The 22,382-nt window shown below is 42.9% G+C and overlaps 1 protein-coding gene across 3 annotated transcripts in view; it reads right to left on the bottom strand.

Moving 5' to 3' along the window:
• ATP10A (ATPase phospholipid transporting 10A (putative)) overlaps window positions 1-22,382 on the bottom strand; it is a 198,948-nt gene that overhangs the window by 19,144 nt on the left and 157,422 nt on the right. For all 3 annotated transcript variants that reach the window (XM_043554896.1, XM_043554895.1, XM_043554894.1), the window contains exons 4-12: window positions 19,855-19,961; window positions 19,331-19,462; window positions 18,142-18,272; window positions 16,412-16,664; window positions 13,027-13,244; window positions 10,805-10,999; window positions 7,808-8,390; window positions 463-566; window positions 243-369 (exon numbers count right to left, since the gene is read on the bottom strand). In XM_043554896.1, the coding sequence (XP_043410831.1) occupies window positions 243-369; window positions 463-566; window positions 7,808-8,390; window positions 10,805-10,999; window positions 13,027-13,244; window positions 16,412-16,664; window positions 18,142-18,272; window positions 19,331-19,462; window positions 19,855-19,961 (1,850 nt within the window). The remainder of the gene's footprint in view (window positions 1-242; window positions 370-462; window positions 567-7,807; window positions 8,391-10,804; window positions 11,000-13,026; window positions 13,245-16,411; window positions 16,665-18,141; window positions 18,273-19,330; window positions 19,463-19,854; window positions 19,962-22,382) is intronic.

The raw sequence follows: 22,382 nt of genomic DNA on the forward strand, positions 1-22,382 counted from the left end.
GTGTTGTCACTGGGTGTCTAGTGGGACAGTACATAGAACATCAAGAAACGGGACATGGTGTGAATGTTCAATCAAGGATGGTTGGTCCTGGGAGCCATGCTAGCATCAGGCCAGGCAATTCCTTAATCAAGGCCAGCATGTGAAGAGCTGCCAAAGACTGGAGCCATGTCACCTCACCATCCAGAACTGTCTCTGCAAATTCCATACTGCTCAGTGCAACGCATGCTCATGTGCATAATTACCCAACAGATGCAAATTTGTTTCCAGGCGAATGGCAGACTGGAAGAGAAGCTCTTCACGATTGTCCAGGGAGGATTCTGCTTCTAAATGACTTTGCAACCAACAGGCATACTCTTCTTCACTCAGAACCTACATGAGACACACCGATGAATCCAATGCAGGTGCTGAGCACTGTTGGGGCAGTGGTCAGCACGTGCACTTGTGGAGGGGGCACCCACTCACCCTTTTGGCAATGCACAAAGTGCGCAGACCCTCCACTGCGTACAGGTTGAGGTAATTCTGAGTCTTGCTTCGGATTTTCTTTTGATGCCTTCCTCTGGCGTCATCTAGGTTGGAATAGAAGCAGAAACATGGATGAGTAAGAACAGAGTCCAGCAGACTGCCCTGGACCACTCCATAAACCTCAGGTAGCTTTGCATGGTGTTGAAACAGCTCTACACATATACCTGACACAGAGGAGAGGTCAGCACCACTCTAGATGTTCTAGCCTGGAAACTCTTTTCACCCAGCTTCCAGGCAAGCCTCCCATGAAAATGGCCACATTTTTATGGTCTGAAAGTAGTCACGTTCACAGACACAGAAAGGAGCATAGAGGAGACAAAGGAATTGTTCAAAGGATGCAGAGCAATATGAATCTATTTAACACTAGTGAACTGTATACTTATTAAGATGGTAAATTTTATGTTATATGGGGTTTGTTTTTTACCACAGTTAAAAAGAAAAAGCTAAGAAACTAGCTGTCTACATGTGAGACCTCTCCAAACATCCACCCTTTTCTGTTTCCTGTAGACACAGCTGAGCATACTTATTGCTTATTACTGAACTATGGAAGTGCTGACTTTGAGCCTCACCCAACTTGTGGCATCCATGACAAGGTGACACACACTTTTGTAACTCTTAACATTTTCTTGGGTCACCAATTATGAGTGGGAAATCATAAGGCACTTTAGTTTGTGCATGATAAAAGTATATTATGACTGTGTTTCAGGGCCAGTGAGAAAGAAGTTGTCTTCACCTTTCTGCAGTGTTCTAGCTGACTGCATTTGGAATTGCATTTTGTTGCAATTCACTAAGCAGGAATGTCACAAGAGCATCCTACTCCATGATTTACTCCAACAATCTCCTGTGAAACCTCGGTACCACTAGATTCATCCCATGTCTATTTTGTCATTTGTAAATTGTACACACTTTTCACATAAAATTTAAGGTAAAAGCTGCTTTGTTATTTTAAAAAGAACCACATCATATTTATGACTGTTACTAATGACCTTTGTTGAAATGAGCTCATATAAACAAAACTTTATTAGTGATCTGGTATCCCTTTGGTCCAGGAGGTACACATAAATTAAGGTACATATTCTTCTACTTTGCAAAAACTTGTACTTTAGCAGAAAGTGCAGTTTCTACCCCCAAAATGCCAGTAGTATTACCAGATAGAATATAAGATGCATAAATAGCACATAAGACATACTTTTACTGGGGTATCTAAGTGGCTCAGTCAGTTAAAAGTCCAATTCTTGATCTTGGCTCAGGTCATGATCTCACAGTGGTTCATGAGATTGAACCCCGCATGGGGCTCAGAATTCTCTCCCTCTTTCTCTGCTCCTTCCCCCATTGTGTGCACATATTCTTTCAAAATAAATAAACTCAAAAAAAATACATACTTTTACTAAAAATATTATGTTGTTTATCTGAAACTTAAATTAACTGGGCATTCAATAGATTTTGTGTGCTAAATCTGGCAACTCTATTTATCAGTGGTGAGGCTCCTGGTTTGGGGAAGGCTGTCTACTATCTGAGTCAGGCCCTGGACAAACTGGACCTGGCAGAAACACTTTCACCTCTTAGACATGTGTTCTCCATAAAGATAGCACCCCTATGGGTCTAAAACACTGGTTGTGGGGCAAAAAAAGCCCAGACATGGGGTGCCTGGGTGGCTCAGTCGGTTGAGCGCCCGACTTCGGCTCGGGTCATGATCTCACAGTTTGTGGATTCGAGCCCCACATCGGGCTCTGTGCTGACAGCTCAGAGCCTGGACTTGCTTCCGATTCTGTGTCTCCCTCTCTCTCTGCCCCTCTCCCGCTTGTGCTCTGTCTCTCAAAAATGAATAAATGTTAAAAAAAATTTAGAAAGCCCAGACATAATTTTAATTATATATTTAAAACATATTTAGGTACAGCATAAAGCACAGATATATATACAGCACATAAACAAATATATATATATATATATATAGCCTATCTGTGGCATTAAAATGTCATGGGGGGAATAATTTAAAAAATATCTAAAAAGGCTCCTTAAAGGGAGCAATAATGAATAAAAAGAGAGAGAGAGAGAGAGAGAGGGAAAATCCTGCCCTAGATGACTTTGCTTTAGGAATTTAAATTTCCTGGAAAAAAGACACTCAAAAAATGACATCTTAATTGTGACTACCATTTACTCCTGATATCATGATAGAATTTTTAGAACATGATAACAACATTATTCCAGACGCTGGCTGTTCCTTGACCAGAGGCATCTGTCTAAGGGGCTTTGGAATTAAAATAATAATCATAAAGAACTTCAGTTCTCCAGAGAGGAGAGGGGAAGAAGGTAAAGGAGCAGTATGCAGGGGCTGTGCCCAAACACTTGTCAAAACAGAATCAATGAAAAAGAGGCAGGCCAGGCAGCTTGGCATTCTGGGTGCCCTGGATGAGTGTGCAATCACACAGGTGACCACACTGAGCTGTTTCTGTATGGGAACACCCACAGCAGGGCCTGGGAAGAGCCCAGCAAGCCCTGCAGAGAAGCAGTGACTGCCCTGCCTCATTCCCTCCCTCCTCTAGACTTGAAGACATACATCTCCTCTGCCACTTGAGGTAAGACCTTGCTTCTGGTTCTTACATGATTTCTCCCTTACAGATTCCCACTACACCAGTAGCTGGACAGTCACTGAGAACCAATGTCAGGGTCTGTAGGAATTGGCTCTTTGTGAATGCTGCGATACATCTGCATTCTGATGGAGGGGCCAGGATGGTAGAAAGAACTCAAACCCAAAGCAGACAAGCACCAAAGAGCTGGGGGCACCTAGGAAGAGTGGATTTGGTGCTGTCCTAGAAAGTACACCCGTGGACCCCCAGAGTTATGTGGTAAGCCTGGCTCTCCTGCACTGATCTCAGATTGCAGGCATTGTAATGTTCACATTGCATTTTCAGTGATATTCATGCAGTATCTGACTCTTCTTTCTGATACTTTACAGGCAACCCAGACCCCCTGTGGCTTTTATATCTATGGTAGTAGGAAGAATTCTGTGTTGCACTGCAAAACAGCCAGTTTGGTAATGGAGCAACATCATGGCCAGAGGTAGAACCAATGCTACCCAGCACCTCCTGGAGAGAGGTGGTGGCCTGAGGGGCACAGGAAGAAGGTCTCTGCAGCCACATCTGGGTGCTGGAGGTAAGGAGTGGGGGGCAAGCACAGTGTCAGACAGTAACAGCTCCTGTCAGTAAAGAAGACTCCCATGTCACTGCACTCAAGATGCAATAGGACTGAGAGGAGCCCTGTGCCAGCTCTGGCCGAGTAGTGCACATGGACACTGCAGCAGGGTCCCCACCAGTGTACTGCTGGCAATTCTCAGGACCCTGTGAAGAGGCGCTCAGAGGAAAATTTCCACTCTTACTCATGATTTTAACACGTGCTTTTAAAATGCTTAGTGATACTTCTATTTCTTAATTTTTTTCATTTTCTTAATGCTTTTGACAAATTTGTTTCTCTTATAAAGAGTCATCTCAGCAAGATGGCAAAATAAAGTGAATTTCCTCCCTTGTTTATGCATGCATTTATTGATTTATTGAATAGCAGCAATGGGTGATTCCCATGCTATGTGGTGGGCTACTCTCCATCCTCACTCTTGGAGAAGGTGGGGCAATCTGGGGGTTTGTGTCTTAAACACCACACAAAGTAGCAGCTGGACCAAACCTCAAGCAAGTGAATCTTAAGGGGAAGGAACCAGAGAGAAGGGAAAAGGGAGCTAGCTTATACTTTATGCTTATATAACACCAGACACTGTGCCAGGGGTTTGGACAGGGGCTTCCTATGAGGTCAGTATCCTGATTTCCTTTGTGCAGATGGGAAACTAAAGCAAAGAAAGTGACTTCTCCAGGGTCACTACTTCCAGCCCATAAATGTAGACCTGGGATTTGAACAGAGGTCTGTAGGTACTAGAGTAGGATACAGTCCCTGCTTTCTACCTGATCCCCCACAACTTCTAAGATTTGATCACGTCCTGAGAATATGACACACTCCCTCTAACACAGTCACATCAACCATCATCGTAGCCTCCTCTTGCCTTTTTTTGTAGAAGTGTTATATCTCTTTGAAGAAAGATCTTAAAGATCTGAAGTAATCCAGAGGATAATACTTGTGTGCCCACCTTACTTTATCACCAGTGCACAGGTACAGCAGCTTGAACACAGTGCTCTACTTCCTGAGCACAGGTAAGTGCTCCTCAAGTATGCTCTCCACACTCCATCCACCCACAAAGTAAAAGTTGAATGATTTATACATAATGCCGGGGTGTTACCAGTGGATAACTTCAAGGTAACCCCAGAGCCATCCTATAGCTCCTCTCTTGGGAAAGCAATGGAGTCTCAGAACATCTTGAATCTTAAGTTGCTGGATGTCTACATGTAGATCTTCCAAACATATCTGAACCACACACTGCTTGGAAATTCCTTGAGTGAGGTGGAGAGCTACACAAATTGTCTATTTTTAATCTGCCCCTTTCAATGTCATGGTTTGGACAATGTGTCACTATAGCAATGTCACTCTTTTACTTGTCTCACCCATAGTGCAACAGATGGAAGGCTTTGCTTCTTTTCACCTATAGTTACCTAGATATGGATAGTAATTTCCTCCCAGAGACCTGCAGTAGATGGACAGTAGAAGAGGAGGTGAGTGCAACAGCAAAGCTACACAGGGGCTGAAGGATCAGGTGAAGAGGGATACGAGGCTTCCCAGGCTGCTCTTAGTCTCCTCACATGCCCCTGACCTTGAAGTTGATTATGAGTGGTAGGAGTTGTTTGTTTGTGCTTTGTCTAGAAATTTAAGACTATGTACTCATTTAAAAGTGACCTGCCAGCAAAGTACAAGTGTGGCAACTACTGTACTTGCACAGCTCAACAGGATCCCTTTTCTCTATGGTGGGCCCCACCTACCACCCTGTCCTACCCATTTCTTAGTGCTACTCCAGGCCTTTTACCTTATACATGACCCATTGTATGTGGTTAATTCTTAAATACAACATTCCATTAAACTGTCTTTAATTAAAAGGACAAAGATTTTTTTTTTTTACAGTAGAATTAAATCTCAGATAATTGCTGTATCTGTTTTTCTTTTGTGTGGATGCAAAATCAAATTTCAGAATGAAGAAGCCTCAAAGAATGTATTTGGAAGCTTTCCTTCCTCTTCTCTTTTTTAGAATAGGTTGAGGAGATTTAGGTATTAACACTTCCTTAAATGTTAGGCAGAATTCACCTATGAATCCATTTGGTCCTGGATTTTTATTTTTTGGTAGTTTTTTTTTTATTATCAATTCAATTTCATTACAATTAATTGGTCTGCTTGGATTTTTATTTCTTCCTGATTGTTTTAGAAGGCTGTACTTTGCTAGGAATTTATCAACTTCTTCCGGGTTTTCCAATTTGTTGGCATATAATTTTTAGTAGTATTCTCATAATCTTTTGTATTTCTGTGGTGTCAGTTGTAACTTCTTTCTTGTTTGGTCCTTTCTCTTTTTTCTTGATGAGCCTGGCTAAAGGTTTAGCAATTTTGTTTAGCTTTTTCAAAGAACCAGTTCTTGGTCAATGATTTTTTTTTTAAGTCTCTGATATTTATTATTTTCTTCTTTCTACTTCTCTTGGTCTTTGTTCTTCTTTTTCTAGTTCCTTTAGGTGTAGTAAGGTTAGATTGTTTATTTGAGCTTTTTGTTGTTTCTTGAGGTAAACCTGTATTGCTATTTATTTCCCTCTTAGAACCACTTTTACTGTACCCCATAGGTTTCAGACCATTGTATTTTCATTTTCATTTATTTCCATGTACTTTCTGATTTCTTCTTTTGTTGCTTAGCATCCTGTTGTTTAGCCTCCATGTGTTTGCGTTTTTTTCAGTATTTTTTTTTCAATAAATGGTGGAAAAACTGGACAGCTACATGTAAAAGAATGAAATTGAACTATTCTGACACCATACACAAAAATAAACTCAAAATGGATTAAAGATCTAAATGTGAGACCTGAAACTATGAAAATCCTGGAAGAGAATACAGGCAGTAATCTGACACTGGCTGTAGCAACATTTTTCTAGACATGTCTCCTGATGCAAGAAAAACAAAAGCATAAAAACTATTAGGACTACATCAAAATAAAAAAGTTTTGCACAGTGAAGGAAACCATCAAGAAAACAAAAAGGCTACTGAATGGCAGAATGAAGGCGGCTCTGGGAATGCAAAATCAGCCTGTGTCTACACTAGCACAGAATCCCTGAGGTGGAAAGGCAAATCTTGCCCTCTGGTAGGTTATGCCCATGAAAAGCTATCCAAACTGTTTTCAGAGCCACATTTGCAAACTGAGAGGTATTCCCGTGGGAAAAGGATTTCCTGTCTGTAGAGATTCCTTAGTACACTTTCCCACAACAGAGTGGTGCTGGCCTAGAGAGCTAGGAGTCCAGTTCTGAGGCACTGAAATTATGGTGAGAGGACCATGGGAAGTAAATTATTCCCTAGCTCCATCCAGTGTACAAGGTTTCACAGCAGGTTGTACCTAGAGCTGTTTCCAGAATACAATAGATAAGGAGACTGTGGAGGTCAGGCAGCAAAGCCACAGCAGATACCCTTCTATCTGCCAGCAGCACCCTCACCTCCACCCAGTCTCTCTCACCTAGATATGTACTCCTTCATCCTCCAAGTACAGAGGGAAGGGTGACCAGGTTTACTGATGGGGACCTTGGCCACCCCCCTTCCAAGGCCCAGAAGCATGTGTCTAGAAGGAGATGCAAACAAGTCCTTCTGCTGGATAAAGTTCTAACTGTCGACACCAGTGATTTAGATTTCTCTTTTTCAACACAGAAGTTATATGGAACTCTAGTATTCAAAAGAGACTTCAGGCTCTGCCTGAAGTTGGGACAGATGACAGTGAGTGAGAGGCCAGCAGCCTGTGACCTGAGGCAGCTCCACAAATTGGCTACAAACTATGACCTGGCTTCACAGTCGCCCTGGTCCAGGCAATCACAGAGTAGGAATGAACCTTCCGGAACTTCTAGTCTAAAAGTTCTTGACCTCCATTGGCCAGATTTAAAACGATGCTAGGCCTCACCTCAAGTAACCCCCAACCCCACTGTTCTGAGGTGAATTTAGGCACTGAAGCCCTCCATCCTCCACCCCCCAGAGCATTCTAGTCCAAATACCTCAGAGGAGGGAAAGGGTGATCCAGAAAGGTAATCTCTGATAGGCACTGCTTTAGAAAAGGCTTAATGAAAATCACTTTACTCATGGAAAGGGACTGGAGGTGCCGCCCAGTGGAGAGGAGCTGGATACCTGAGGAGCAAGGCAGTAAGAGGTCCATGACCACTGAGTCAGCTCCTTTGGTATAGACATTGATCTCATCGGTGAGTGGGTGCCGGATCACCACTGACATCCTCTTGCGAATGGAGTCGAAGCCCAGCGTGTGTAGGAGCTCGAAGGTGAGCCTGCCCAGGTGGGGCAATTCCACTGATACCTGGTCATGCAGTCTGTCCACCAGCGTGCAGTTGTAGGCCCGTGCAGCATACACAAGGGCTGCCTCGTCGGGGCTCTCTGCCTCATAGCGCAGCTCCTGCTCCTGCTCCAGCTCCACCCCCTGCTCCTGGGCAGTGTGCTCTGGGGCCCAGCTGGCAGCCCCACTGCTGTAGCCATTGCTGGCAATGGCTGGGGCTGGGTGGCCCAGCCTCTCCTCCAGTCTGAGCAGTGTGCTGTCATTGGACAGGGTGGACAGAAAGTTTGACCCTGACTTGTGAGTGGTCTTGTTGGTGGCCAGGCTCCCAATGCTGCTGCAACCGGAGGTCAGGCGGCTGGGTGAGAACCTTCGTAGGAAGTCTTCTATCGTCTTCACCGGGGACTTCACCTCCAACCTCACCCTCACCTGCAAGAGAAGCAGTTAGAAGACAGGGAAGGTGTGTCTAGAGACCTCACCCCAACTACCACTTCCCCAGTGGGGCCTCGGAGCATAGAATTCCCATTTCCCAGATTTTGGGGCATGCACTAAAAACTACAACCAGAGCCAGCATTGATCTTCCTTGAGATCACCCTTTGGCCTCTTACACTTCACTTAAGCAAAGATTCGCAATATATATTCTTTTAGAATTTGATCACCAGGGTAGCTACATGGAGGCCCTGAACTGACTCAGGGGACTCAGGCCAATGGTGCCTGCAGGCTTTCAGATTATCCTTTCTGCTGGCTGTCTCCACACTGCAATGTCCCACTGCTTTGCAGAAAAGGCTCAGAAGAGCATGCCTGTCATTGCCTGGCACAAAACCCAGCCTTTTTTTTTCCCAACTTGCAAAAAAAAATTTAACAGAAGACCAGTTTATACAGTCCTTTGAATTATGTCTATATAAAATTTAAATAACATTCCCAAACCCAAAAGAACTTTTCTAAACAGCTAAATGCATGGACAAATTCAGGATTGAAATAATTTAGCTCACTTTTTTTAAGTCACAATAAATTATATAGCTTCTAACAAGAAATGAAAACAACAAAATAACAGTTATACACATTTGCTAGAGTTCCAAAAAGCTCAATGATGGAGCAACAACAATATTTTATTTAAAGGAGTATTGTTCACTAATGCTGGCATAATATACCTATTTTAACTTTCTGCTAGAAAATGGATTTAGAGCAAATGTTATAACAATCAAAACACGGAGTTATAGTTAGCCTTAAATTTTCATAATTTTACCTGTGTGTCCAAAGTTGTATATTATACAATAGCCTCAAGAAAAGTCAGGTGTGTGGTCAAGCAGGGCCCGTAGGACCAACTTTGATAAAGGTACTTCTTCTTTGTTCCTATAATAACCTTAAATGTGCTACATATCCAAGGGGGAGATTCAAACAGCCACACTGGAGTTCCAGCCGGCTCCAAATACCCTGAAGATTTAGTACTCATTAATATGTGAGAAGAGGAACACATCCAGAGACCCGTTCATTTGCAGTCTGAGGGTGGGTGATTAAATATTCTCCTCCCAATATGGAATGCACTGCTTATGTCACCATCATCACATGCCTCAGGTTATGCTGGGGTCTTTCTCAGTGATTCAGTAGTTGCAACAATGCCTGAGTTTGTCAGACAGGTTCTACTAGAATGCAGGGATGCATGTCAGAGGGGCTGAATACTAGGTGGTGGAAGAACCCAAAGGCCAGATGAGGGATGCTGAGGCAGCTAAGAGGTGAGCTGCAGCAGAAAACACCTCCTGACTAAGGCAGATGGTGCAACCCTGTGGTCTCTGAGTGGTGGGATCTTGTCCGCTCTGGATCTACCAGGCCCACTGGGGCTTTTGCAGGCCAGTGTCGCAGAAGCAAGGGCACAGGGGGTGCTGCATTACTGCCAGATAGGCTGCTGCCAAGAGAGAGCAGAGACCTCTTGTTCAGGCCACATCACACACCAATGGCGCCATCAGTGGAACCTGGTAAAAGGGCTAACCCAGGAGGAGGGAAAGGGGTCTGGGAGGGTAGGGGATTGACAGGCAGGTCTATGGCATGCATCTAGCCCTAGAACACTTTTATTTTTACCCATTTAAAGTTGCCTTGCTGCATTATGTACATCCATCCTTAGGTGCACCCTATACAAGCATACATCCAGCTCACCTGGAGGACTTTCTCAGAAGCACCTGGGTTAGAGAGGATCTTTTTGCACATGAAACTTTAAGAATCTTATTATTAACCCAAACAAAAACCAACTTAGATTACTGCTATGTTTCCACCATCTTAAGTAACTTCCCATCGATTCTTGACCACTTCTCCTTGAAAGATGATCTTAAAAGCCTTTGTTAACATCAAATACATTTATTGTGTGCCAAGCCCTACTCTGAGCCCTTTCCCTAACCCTCACCACTGGCCTCATGTCACATAAGGCACAGGAGGGGAAGGCTTATCCAAAGCCACTCAGCTGAGTGATAAAGTCAGGATTCAAGTCCAGGTGATTTGTCTGGGCCCCAAGCCTGTCTTGTGCACTCTTCTCTGAGAATCTGGAACCCTGAAATTCTGTGTAGGTAGTGTAGGGCAGCCTCACTCCAGGCCAGGCTGTTATGTGCCCCACCCATCATGGGAGGATGTTGTCCTCTCTTACTTGGCCCCAAACCCCTCACCTGCCTCTGGTAGCCTAGGAATGGCACCACGGAACCAGTGAGCTGGCTTGTCCCATATAAAGCCCCCTGATATATCCCCTTAAACCTGAGAGAGGTAGTGTAAATAGTCCTGTTGTAAAGGGTAGACGGACAACAGTGGGGCCATGCTGAAGGTCAAAGGTATCAGCTTCACAGGGAGACTCCAGAACTTGCCTTTTGTCGTGGTTGATCCGGGGATGTGACTACTACTGTGTTGCAGATGGTGAGTGCGATGAAAAAGTCAAACACATCAGAGAGCTCTGGTGAGAGGTGGGCCAGTGGGTATTCCTGGTGCCTTGCGATGGCCAAACACCTGTCACATTCACTCACTTTCTCAAACAGCTTTGGGTCAGGTGTAATGTCTTTCTCCTGCAAGAAAATGGAGGCTTAGGGGTGAGTATGACCCAGTGACCTGCCAAGCATCCTGGTGCTTGACTATTTAAGGCACCTTGATTTTATTCTAAGTTGTAAAGGCCCCTTCATCTGACTCATCTACATATGCCATTTTATAGTGATGACTTACACATAATTTTAAATTGTGTAAGAATGTAATATCCATTATATGTGAAATGAAATGTATATATTCTTATATAGGACATATATATGTTGTCATTAAAAAATAATACAGCTAAGAATATAGATTATTATAGCATATCTGACTCAGAAAAATTTGAAAAAGACAGAGAAGGGAAAATGGAACAAATCTGTATCGCACCAGCTCACATACACACTTTTTGAAACATGTGCTTCTGTTTCCTTCCAGTCTTTTTTCTAGACACTTATGTTATATATATAATAAAATATTTTATACATTTTCTTTTGATATAAACCCAGAAGTGGGATTGCTGGATCATACAGTAATTCTATTTATAAGCTTTTAAGGAAACTCCATACTGTTTTCCCTAGTGGCTGCACCAGTTTACATTCTCACCAATAGTACATGAATGAGGGTTCCCTTTTCCCTATATCCTTGCTGACACTTCTTATCTCTGGTCTTTTTGATGATAACCATTCTAACAGGTGTGAAATGATATCTTATTATGGTTTTGATTTGCATTTCCCACCTTAAATTTACACATTATATGTCAATTATACCTCAATAAAGAAAAAATATACATAAATTGGCAGTTTGATGTTCCCCAAAACGTTATACACAGTTGACCCCTGAACAATGCAGGGGGTTGGGGCGCTGACCCCCCATGCAATCGAAAAGTCCATGTATAACTTTTGACACTCCCAAAATTAGCCTACTACTGACCAAAAGCCATACTGATAACATGAACAATGTACTAACACCATATTTTGAATTTTATATGTATTTTATACTGTATTCTTACAATAAATTTAGCAAAAATAAAATATGAAAATCATAAGGAAAATACAATTACAATACTGCACTATATTTCTTTTTTTTTTTAATTTTGCATGTAAGTGGACCAGCACAGTTCAAACCTGTGTTGGTCAAGGGCTAACTGCAGTCTGATCTTTTCCAGGCTTTTAAGAATCATTTGAAAATACAACTTTTAACAACTTAGAAATTATATATACTATGATTCATTTGGCCACTCTTTTATCACTGAATACATATTTTTTTCATTGATAAACTTCTATGCACAGAAATTTTTGACTGAATCACTAAATTCCTAGGTCAGAAAGTTTGAATATTTCAAATACCCTTGGACCCATATTGTTACATCGATGTCAGAAAAGCTTGTTTTCAACACAGTGCTCCTCCTGCCAGGTGGTAGAGCCCGACTCCCAAGTGCCCTGTATAAAACCACCAATCAGCAACCACAATTTAAATGGCAGCCTATATAGGTTTCAAAGGGCACAGAAGAATGAGGCCAACACAGAGTAATCAAAATGGATTCTTCCTCTCTGTTCTTAAAACATTTTAGAAGTGAAAGGATCTTTTAAAGGCTATCACTCATTCACTTCTGGAAATTTTCCTGCCTGATGAGAATGGTCCATAAATGTTGGGGCAAGGCAATGGAGAAAGAAGTTTATTGGATTTGGGCTCATCTACTTAAAACTTTTTTTTTTTCCATCTGTCTTTTCTTTTTCACAGTTGTCATCTTGCTCTGATGTTTTATTCATTTCATTTGGTAGGACAGACTTCCTCTCCATCACTGATCTGAGTAGTTCACCAACAATTCCCTGGCCTTAGAGGCCATGACAAAGGGGCCATGTCAGTGTTTTAGAAAAGATTCAGCAATGTAGGGTGAAGAAAGTGTTGGCCACACAAGTTCTGTTAACTGAACAGAGCTAACCCCCCAGCAACAGCTCATTTGTATTATTACATACAGATACTTCTGATGAATGGAGGGAAATGACAGGGCAAGGAAAGGTGGTGTTGTCCCAGCATGGGTAGCTGCTGTCCTCTGAGTGGGACTCACCATAGGGCTGCTGAAAGCTGTGTGCTTGGACAGCATGCTGGCCCGCTTGGCCTCGGCCCGGCTGCCTGTGCGCCGATGTGACTTGGTGCTCTGGCTCCTGTGCATGATGCGAATGCTCTGATGGCTCCCAATGCTGCTGCGCTGGGGCAGCGAGCCCCCTCTGGGCACTGCCTCTTCCTCCTCTGAGTCTGCCTCCTGGTACCTGGCCAGACGCTGGGCTGTAGGGAAAGGCACACAGGGTGACACATCATGGGGAGGCTAGGAAAATGAAACTGATTCAGAGCACTTACCACCCTCACTTTCCCAAAGGCAAGGCCACATTTAATAAAAGTTTCCACTGAGAGATGGAGGCTTTATGTGCACCTACAGTCAACCTCATGAGGTTGATATTCTCCACCCCGCTGCACAGATGAGAAGACTGAGTCTCAGAAAACTTAAGGACCTTGCTAAGTACACAGGATTCAGGAGGGTGGAGAGGACACCCAGGTCAATGTGATGCCAAAGCAAAGATCCTGTGCATTTTGGCACAGTGGCCATTGAGCTCCACAAACAAGTAAGGTGTGGACAGAGACAGATTCACATACAGCCCTTCTATTCAGGTGGACCCTAGGTGTGATGAATGTGGTTTGGGCAGCAGACAGTGGGGACGAAGGCAGGGCAATGAAGTCCTCTCCCACAGTGTAGCCAGGCTCCAGGCTTTGCCCTTATCCCAGGGTCATGGGGCCACCTGACTCACTAGGGCTGTTAGGACAGATCACAAGTTGAACATCTGCCCTGCAATCACACAAAAATAATAGTTTTCAGTCTGTATTGATGGTGCTTTCCCACGGGCGCTCCTTGTCCAGGGTCAGGTAGGGGGTGGGTATTACCTGCATTCACCTTGTAAGGATGAAGCTCTACCCAATAGGGAGACTAACAGTCCTTGTGGGATTGCATAGATTGGACAAATGTCACCAGGGTATAGACCCACCAGCAAAGATCCATTTTAGATGATCTTGACTGCACTGTTACACTTGAATGCTTAGTGGGGCATTGCCCAGCAAAAATCCTTGTGGCCATGTGGCCAGCCACTCAGTGAATCACATGAAGTACATCTGCTCTGTTTCTTGCTAATGAACGGCTCTGAACACATTTTTCTGGCTTTGGCCAGTTTTAGTTCAGCTTATTTCATCATAGATGAGCAAGGAGGCTATTCATGAGGATTACTCATTCAAAACAAGCAATTGCTAAGAACTTCGAGGGCAAGTCTAGTGCTGGGTGTGAGCACAAAATATCTTAACACAATGTGGCCTGCATAAGGGACAAAGAGGAGCCCTCCAATGCCTGTGGCCTTATATTTAACATCTTTCTTTAGTTAAGACTTTTCTTTAGGGATGAGAAAAACAGAGATAAGGAAAGGTAAGTCAATTATGGTCACAAAACTCAGTAATTGCCAACACCAGGATCCCACTGAGGGAGCTCCTCACCCCAGAAGCAAATCTCCTCCTGCACATCCCACCTGCTCCTGCTGATATAAGTCACAGTTTGGTGGTGAATGAACATCAAGGAAGAACAAAGCCTGGACACAGTGCTGTCAAGCTTCTAGGCTTGTGCATTAGGAACTTGGTGTCAGCCTCTCAAAGGATATACCTGCCTATCCCAGTCTCCTGCAGTAGTAGTCAGATGTTAGCCTAAATGTAGCCATCCTTCAGACCACTGTTAATATGACTGGTCTACAGTGATGCAGCAATTTCTGACCAACAGTGGCCTGAGCAATGCCTTCAGTGTTCCTGGGGAAGATAAAGGCAAGGAACAGGTGATGCTTTATTCTAGGCACACTGTGTCACCAGGACAGAAGGTCAGAGGGCCATACCAAGAGTCTCCATGGCTGGTTCAGATATATGTGAACTGGGCTCATCATACAAAGCCAAAGTCATCTGAATTCATTTTACTAATGAGATCTGTGAGGTCAGACCACATAAAGTAACAGCTGAAGATGCTCTTGGCCCCAGGAGCATGTCAATGACTGATCATAGCATTTCTTTCAAACATGCAGCGGAGAGGCCTGGTTTTTTTAGTCTTCACCAGAAATGTTTTCCTGTATCTTCCAGAGGCAATGCTACCTTTAGTTTTATAACAAACATCTAACAACTATCAAAATTTTTCTGTAATCTTAGTTGGTATTCTGCCCATAGAGCCTCAGGTCCAGCTTTCAAAGGCTGCTTCTGACCTGACTTCAGACCCGGGTCTCTGGTTCCTTTACAACTAGGCTGAACTCTGCCTTCAGGCAAATGAGCTCCTCTGCACTAGGCTGAGGAGTTACAGAAGGGTAGAGTGAAAAGGGACAGGTGGGCACAGTCACTGACCATTTACTTTGGGTGGCAAATAAAGTTAAACATAGTGTATAAGTTCCTATGTCTTCTGTTTAATATGATTAATTTTACATAAAGGGCCTTAGTGGGTATCATAATTGTTTTATGAAACTCACAAAAATCCCATGCTTCCTTGAGATCTTTCCTACCATATCCCCTCAATAAATAAGTTTCCTAATGATGACCACGTGCTGACTCCTATACTATATTTGCTTCTGTTCCTGTGGCAAGACTCTTTCATGTTCTCAGATGCTGTTATAGGAAGGAAAGGGAGTCCTGGTTGCAGAGTTGATGGTGCCTCTCAGAGGCGCCATAGCTCCACAAACACTACTGTGGCACAGGGACCCTTATTGTGGTGCCCCTTCCCGACTCGGGTGGGTGGCTGGTTCTAGTCACACCCTTCACTTATGAAGTGGATAGCTTCTCTATGGGATCAGGGAGGACAGAGGCAGCAAAGCATAAGGAAAGGAGAAGTGGGAAGAGTAACACCCTGTAAACTTCAAACAGGAGTAACATTTCTCTTCAGCTTCCATGAACATCATTTTCTAAGGGGAAGAGTACAGCATGAATTGCCCAATGCCCTTCTGAGAATTTTTAGTTAATAACAAGAAGATCGATGGGTGACAACAAAAACATCTCTTCATTCTTGGCATGGCAAAGAGACCACATACCTCACAAGTGAGTTCCTCAAGATTGCCCTTCTTGGTTCTCTTGTCTGACAAAAAATGAGTGTTTAAGCAGATGCCCACCACACTAAGATACCGCAGTGAGTAGGGCACTGTCAGTAAATGGAATTCATTATTTGCTTCTATAAATGCTGCTAAGCTTCAGTCTCCTGGTTGCTCTAACAGCCTATGTTTTAGTCTCTCAAAAATCAGCAATCCCTGAAGCTTAGTGTGTGTGTGTGTGTGTGTGTGTGTGTGTGTGTGCATGTTCATGTGTGCATGTATGTGCACACAGGCACATGTGCATGCAGCTTTTCTACAGCAGCTCCCTGTCCAGCCCAGACTAGGAGTTCCTACCTCGAGACTCACCATTTGCATCATGGGAATATTCTACGCCAGACACAGTGCATCTTCGGAAAACCATCTTATTCTCAGTTAAAGTGCCAGTTTTATCTGAGAAGATATACTGTATCTGCCCTAAGTCTTCGGTGATGTTGAGAGCTCGACACTGCAGCTGTGAGTCCGTTTCTTCATCGTACAACTCTATATCCTGATTAATGAAGTAGACTTGGCATACTTTAACAATTTCAATGGAAACATATAAGGAAATTGGGATCAAAACCTAGAAGACATAAGGCGTAGAGGAACAACTGTAAGGAACAAGGAGATGAGAACTAGTCTAATCTATTCAAATGACAAATGACTACAACCACAAGTAAGTAGGGACTATACTGTACCTTTAAGGGCTTAACCAGGTTGGTTTAGAGTCAGTAATGAAAAAGTATTAGGATTGGCAAAGAGTTTAAACTAGGACAGCCTATGGTGTCACTGCAGAGCAGAAATCCACTATCATGTCTGGAAGAATGGTAACCATGGCTTGGATAGAAGAAAGCATTTTCATATTACTAAGTTGTGCTTGACAGAAGCTATGAAAGGAAAGAAGAGAAAGAGAGAAAAAAAACACAAGGCACAGTCAGAGTCCTCATAAGCAAAGTCACTTTGCACCACAGTGGCAATTGGCCCCCAGGCTCTCCCAGGGCTCCTGGCAACAAGGAGCTTCCCATCCCATGGACACAATCCCACAGCTCAGAAGAGACAGTCTTTCCAGAGGCTGGTTGTGTTGAGGGACAATTTCTGTGATCTTGTATGATACAGAGCAAAGGGAAGAAGGCTTTGAGGAGAATATTCACAGTTAACACTTTGACAATTTAAGAATAATCTTCATGAAATCAATGTTTAAAAAACATTTTTTTTTGAGTAACAGTATTGAACTAACCAGACTAAAAGACTAATTTGGGAAGTTAAATAAGTCTGTTTCCATTCTATGAAGCACATGTGATAAAAGAGCAGAGCTCCTCTCGTAGGCAAAGGCTAAGCAAATGACCTCTGTTCACTTTGCGTTCCTAGGATGATACCCACTGTCCCTTCCCCACTCTTAAACAGGCCTTTTGGGCATAGACTCTTAATTAGTGACGAGGAGCTGCTCACAAGGCATGTGAACTAATAATACTAATGGTAACAGTAATAATGATAATAAAAACCAATGCTGCAAAATGCAATGTGATATCCTGAATTGAATTCTGGAACAGATAAAAGCACTTAGTACAAAGACTAGTAGAATATGATGTCTAAGATTTAGTTCATGGCAAAGTACCAAAGTTAGTTTCTTGTTTTAGACAATGCACCATGGTAATATAATATGTTCACATTAGGGGACTCTGGGTAAGGGACATATGGAAACTCTCTGTACTCTTGTTTGTAACTTGTCTGTAACTCTTAAAATTATTCCAAAATAATAATTTTGGGTTTTTAAGAAGTAATTGAGTGGAAAAATAAAACAAACACAATGATCAAAAAACCAACCCCCCAAAGCTTAAGAATTTTAGGAATAGCAAAGGAGAAAGTTAACTTGAAAAGCACCCAAAAAGACCCCATAGAAAAATTAGGTGGAAAAGTAAGTAAGATGTAATACATTAGGCAGGTATATTTGTGGTCCTCCCAGATGCAAAATTTGTAAGGAAATTATCAGCAGAGTAAGATGACTTTAAATTCTTACCAGATAAATAAAGCAATTATCATATGGTACTTAGTACTGTTACCTGCAGAACTATTATCATTGTCAAAAATGAGTAAACTGCAGCTGTGACTGGGGATAAAGAGCTGCCATCAGACTCAGGGACATCAAATAATGATTTCTTCTCTTGATACCGCCATACCCACAGTCCATGTCCTATAGCAACGTTCAAAAAGAAACATCATACATCTAAATGTTAAAATAAGACACTGCTACTGCAAATGAAAGCAAAACTTCAAGACTTGACACAGACACATTTGGCCTTCTTAGTCTGCCTTGCCATGTAAGACAGCAAAAACACATGACCAGTACTGGTGGCACCAACAAGCAGACTGCTGGGAAGCAGTGGTTCTTAGACTCTTCCTCATATCAGGCATTTCCCATTGCTGGTACTGAAAAGCAAATGGTCATAAGGCAGAAACTGGATATGCGCTGGCAGCTATCAATGGGAAATCCCCAAGAAGATTTTCCCAACATGTGCCTCAGAAAACATCAGTCTTGCCATTTGGCCCTGGATACTTCCCATTACTAACCTTTGCTACAGACTCAAAATGCAGATGTCATAGACTCCCAGAAGCCAATGGCAATGCACATATTTCATTAAGTGGGTCACACACCTATCTGATAACAGAAATCCTTTTCATGTCCCATACACCTGTGTTTTTTTACCACTGAGCTCCACGACCACGTCACACCTGTCTGCTTCATGACGGGGGCAGGGGATGTGGTGAAGACCATTTACTCAGAGGTAAAGGCAGCATGCCAGGTCTGAAGGCCATCGAAGGCTGGAGAGTACCACAGCCTGTGTGCAATCTAACTGCTAACCCCTTCTTAGCACCCAAATACTTTTTTTTCCCTCTTTTCATGGAGTTCTCATTAGTAGCATTTGTGTATCTCCTGATATATTATTCTCAGTTTATCACCAGGTTACTAATGCTTCTTCTACCAGAATCATTACTACTGGTGTGATTAAACCATTCTTCCATCCAAGAAGCTGCAAGTTTGAAAAATATTATCATTTTATCAAGATCTTTCATCTAGGCATCTCTAACATGGCCCATGTTGATACAAATGGCCCTTCAGTCTAAGTGGATGACAAATGTGTGTTTTAACTTTAGAGTTCTGGATCAGAATGAGTCGTCAGTAGCCCACCAGGCTCACCTGGAGGCTGTCCAGCAGTGCCCTCTTATTCATGACCCATGAAGGAGACTTACCGACCGCAGAAAACAGAGACATACAAACGAGGAGGAGGACACACCAGAGCACGTCGCAGTTCATCTGCCTCTCAAGTTGGCTGCGCTTGTAGCGGGGCCCGCTGTTGTTCAGCAGAGCCTTGGTTTCATGTCCTGCAAGGGAGCATGAGGGGCATGGTAAATCAATGCCCAACAGTGAAGTGTGGAGCTCCCTGACTGGTGAACTGAAGTACAGTGCTGCCATCCAATCATACTTACAGGCTAGGCTCAGTCGAAAAAGCAGGGTATAAAATTCATCTTAAATATGTAACCACCATGGAGAAACAATGGAAATAAATAAGCTAAAATGCTGACAGAACACTTTAGTTAAGATACTATTAGAAATTTTGCTTCTGTTTTTCTGGTTTTCTAAGTTTTTACAATGGATACATGCTGCTTTTATAATCAGGAAAAAAAAGAAAGAACAAGGAACAACATTCAAGAACGTACAGCAGAGGCGGCAAGCCAGCACTGTCACAGACTACCTGTGCCACAGCCACGCCTACCTGCATAGATGACCATGCCAACAACAGCTTCCGTGTTTCTGATGGTGCATCCTCGCAACAGCAGGTTTTCTTTATACAGCCCAGCCTTTTTCCCATTGTCATGTATACTGTTGAAGAAAAGGTAGCATGCATCACATGGATGCTTCCAAGCACCTCATGTCCCAAGAAGCACTACCTTGGGGAAGGAAGGCCTAGACGCTGGTCTGGGAAGGGGCACGGGGAACTCCAAGAGTGGGTGGCTTGTCTCAGTGGATCTCTGCAAGAGCCGAGAGGGAGCTGGTGCTCACTAGTAACTGGGAAGGACTCCTAAAATCCTGGAAAATAGGGCTGCTGGGAGGATCTTTTCTTCTAGTACTTAGTCTTGACTCCAGTTCCCAGCATAGGGCACCTAAAACTCTTGTAATTTCTTAAGTGGTATGAGCATTAGCAGTATCTTTTGTTCTTATATTTGGTCTCTGACTCCAGTTTTTCCTGGCATAGGATACTAAATCCCTTTTAACTTTCTGGGTGATACCAGTGTCTTTTGTTCTAATGAAGCCAGTCTGGGTGGACTCCTGGATGGGGTTTAGTCACCAGAAAGACCAGGCCATGATTAGAAGCTTAGAGTTTTCAACCTTACCTCCCATTCTCTAGAGTGGACAGGGGCTAGAAATTAAGTTAATCACTGATGATGCCTATGTGATGAAGCCTCTGGAACATCCCAATAGTTGGGGTTTGGAGAGCTTCTGGGGTGGCAAACACATGGTGGTGCTGGAAGAGCAGGGTGCTCAGACAGGGCATGGAAGCTCTGCACCCCTTTGCACATACCTTGCTCTATGCATCTCCTCCATCTGGCTGTTCATTTGTATCCTTTATGATATTGTTTTATAATGAACTGGTAAACAGTAAGGAAATTGTTTTCTGAGTTCTGTGACATGCTCTAGCAAATTAACTAAACCTGAAAAGGGGATTGTGGGAACCTCTGCTTTATAGCACATCAGTCAGAAGGACAAGTAACAACCTGGACTTGTAACTGGCATCTGAAGTGAGGAAGTCTTGTGGGCCTGAGCCCTTAACCTGTGGGACCTGACACTATCTCCAGGTGGTGTCACAGGATTGCTTGATGTGTAGGAAAACCTCACAGGTCAGAATTGGTGTCAGCACTGCAGGCCTATTTTCATCACAAGGATAGACCACAGCTAGAGAGGGCAGACCTGGGAGCAGTGAGGCCTAGTTAGAAGCTGGCCAGGGAAGGCTGCCAGGTGGTCTGCCCACTTCCTGCTCATCATAGAGAACACTGCTCCTCATCAGTACCTTGTGTTGTCACAAATACACAAATCCTTCTTTTTCTTTGAGTTTTTATTTAAATTACAGTTAACAAAGAGTATAATCTTAGTTTCAGGTGTACAATATAGCGATTCAAAAATTCCGTACAATACCAATGCTCATCACAAGTGCATCCCTTAATCCCCATCACCTGTTTGGCCCATCTCCCCAGCCTCCTGCCCTCTGGTGACCATCAGTTTGTTCCTACAGTTATGAGTCTGTTTCTTAGTTTGCCTCTCTTTCTGTTTTCCCTCCATGTTCATTTGTTTTGTTTCTTAAATTCTACACGAGTCAAATCATAAGTTACTTGTCTTTCTCTGACACATTTTGTTTATGATAATACTCTCTAGCTCCATCCATGTCACTGCAAATGGCAATATTTCATTCTTTTTTTACGGATGAGTAATATTTCATTATATATATACTCTAACTATTCTTTATCTATTAATCAATTGACAGACATGTGGGCTGTTCCCGTAGTGTGGCTATTGTAAGATAATGCTGCTATAAACACTGGGGTGCATACATCCCTTTGGATTAGTATTTTTGTATTCTTTGGGTAAATACTTAGTAGTACAATTGCTGAATTGTAGGATATTTCTGTTTTTAACTTTTTGAGGAACCTCCATACTGTTTTCCACATTGGCTGCACCAGTTTGCATTCCCACCACTAGTGCAGGAATGTTCCCCTTTCCCCACATCCTCACCAACACTTGTTGTTTCTTATGCTGCTGATTGTAGCCATTCTGACAGGTGTAGAGGTGATATCCCATTGTAGTTTTAATTCGTATTTCTCTGATAATCAGTGATGTTGAGCATCTTTTCATGTGTCTGTTGGCCACCTGTACGTCTTCTTTAGAAAATGGTTTCTTAATGTCTTCTACCCATTTTTTAATTGGATTATTTGTTTTTTGGGTGCTGAGTTTTATAAGTTCTTATGTACTTTGGACACTAACCCTTTATCAGATATGTCATTTTCAAATATCTTCTCCCATTCCATAGGCTGCCTTTTAGTTTTGTTGACTGTTTCCTTTGCTGTGCAGAAGATTTTTATCTTGATGAGGTCCCAATAGTTCATTTTTGTTTTCTTCCCCTTGCCTCAGAAGACATATCTAGTAAGAAGTTTCTGCAGTTGATGTCAAGGAGGTAGTGCCTGTATTCTCCACTAGGATTTTAATGTCTTCCTGTCTCACATTTAGGTCTTGCATCCATTTTGAATTTAC

The sequence above is a fragment of the Prionailurus bengalensis genome, chromosome B3 (genome assembly GCF_016509475.1).
Source record: "Prionailurus bengalensis isolate Pbe53 chromosome B3, Fcat_Pben_1.1_paternal_pri, whole genome shotgun sequence".
Lineage (NCBI taxonomy): Eukaryota > Metazoa > Chordata > Mammalia > Carnivora > Felidae > Prionailurus > Prionailurus bengalensis.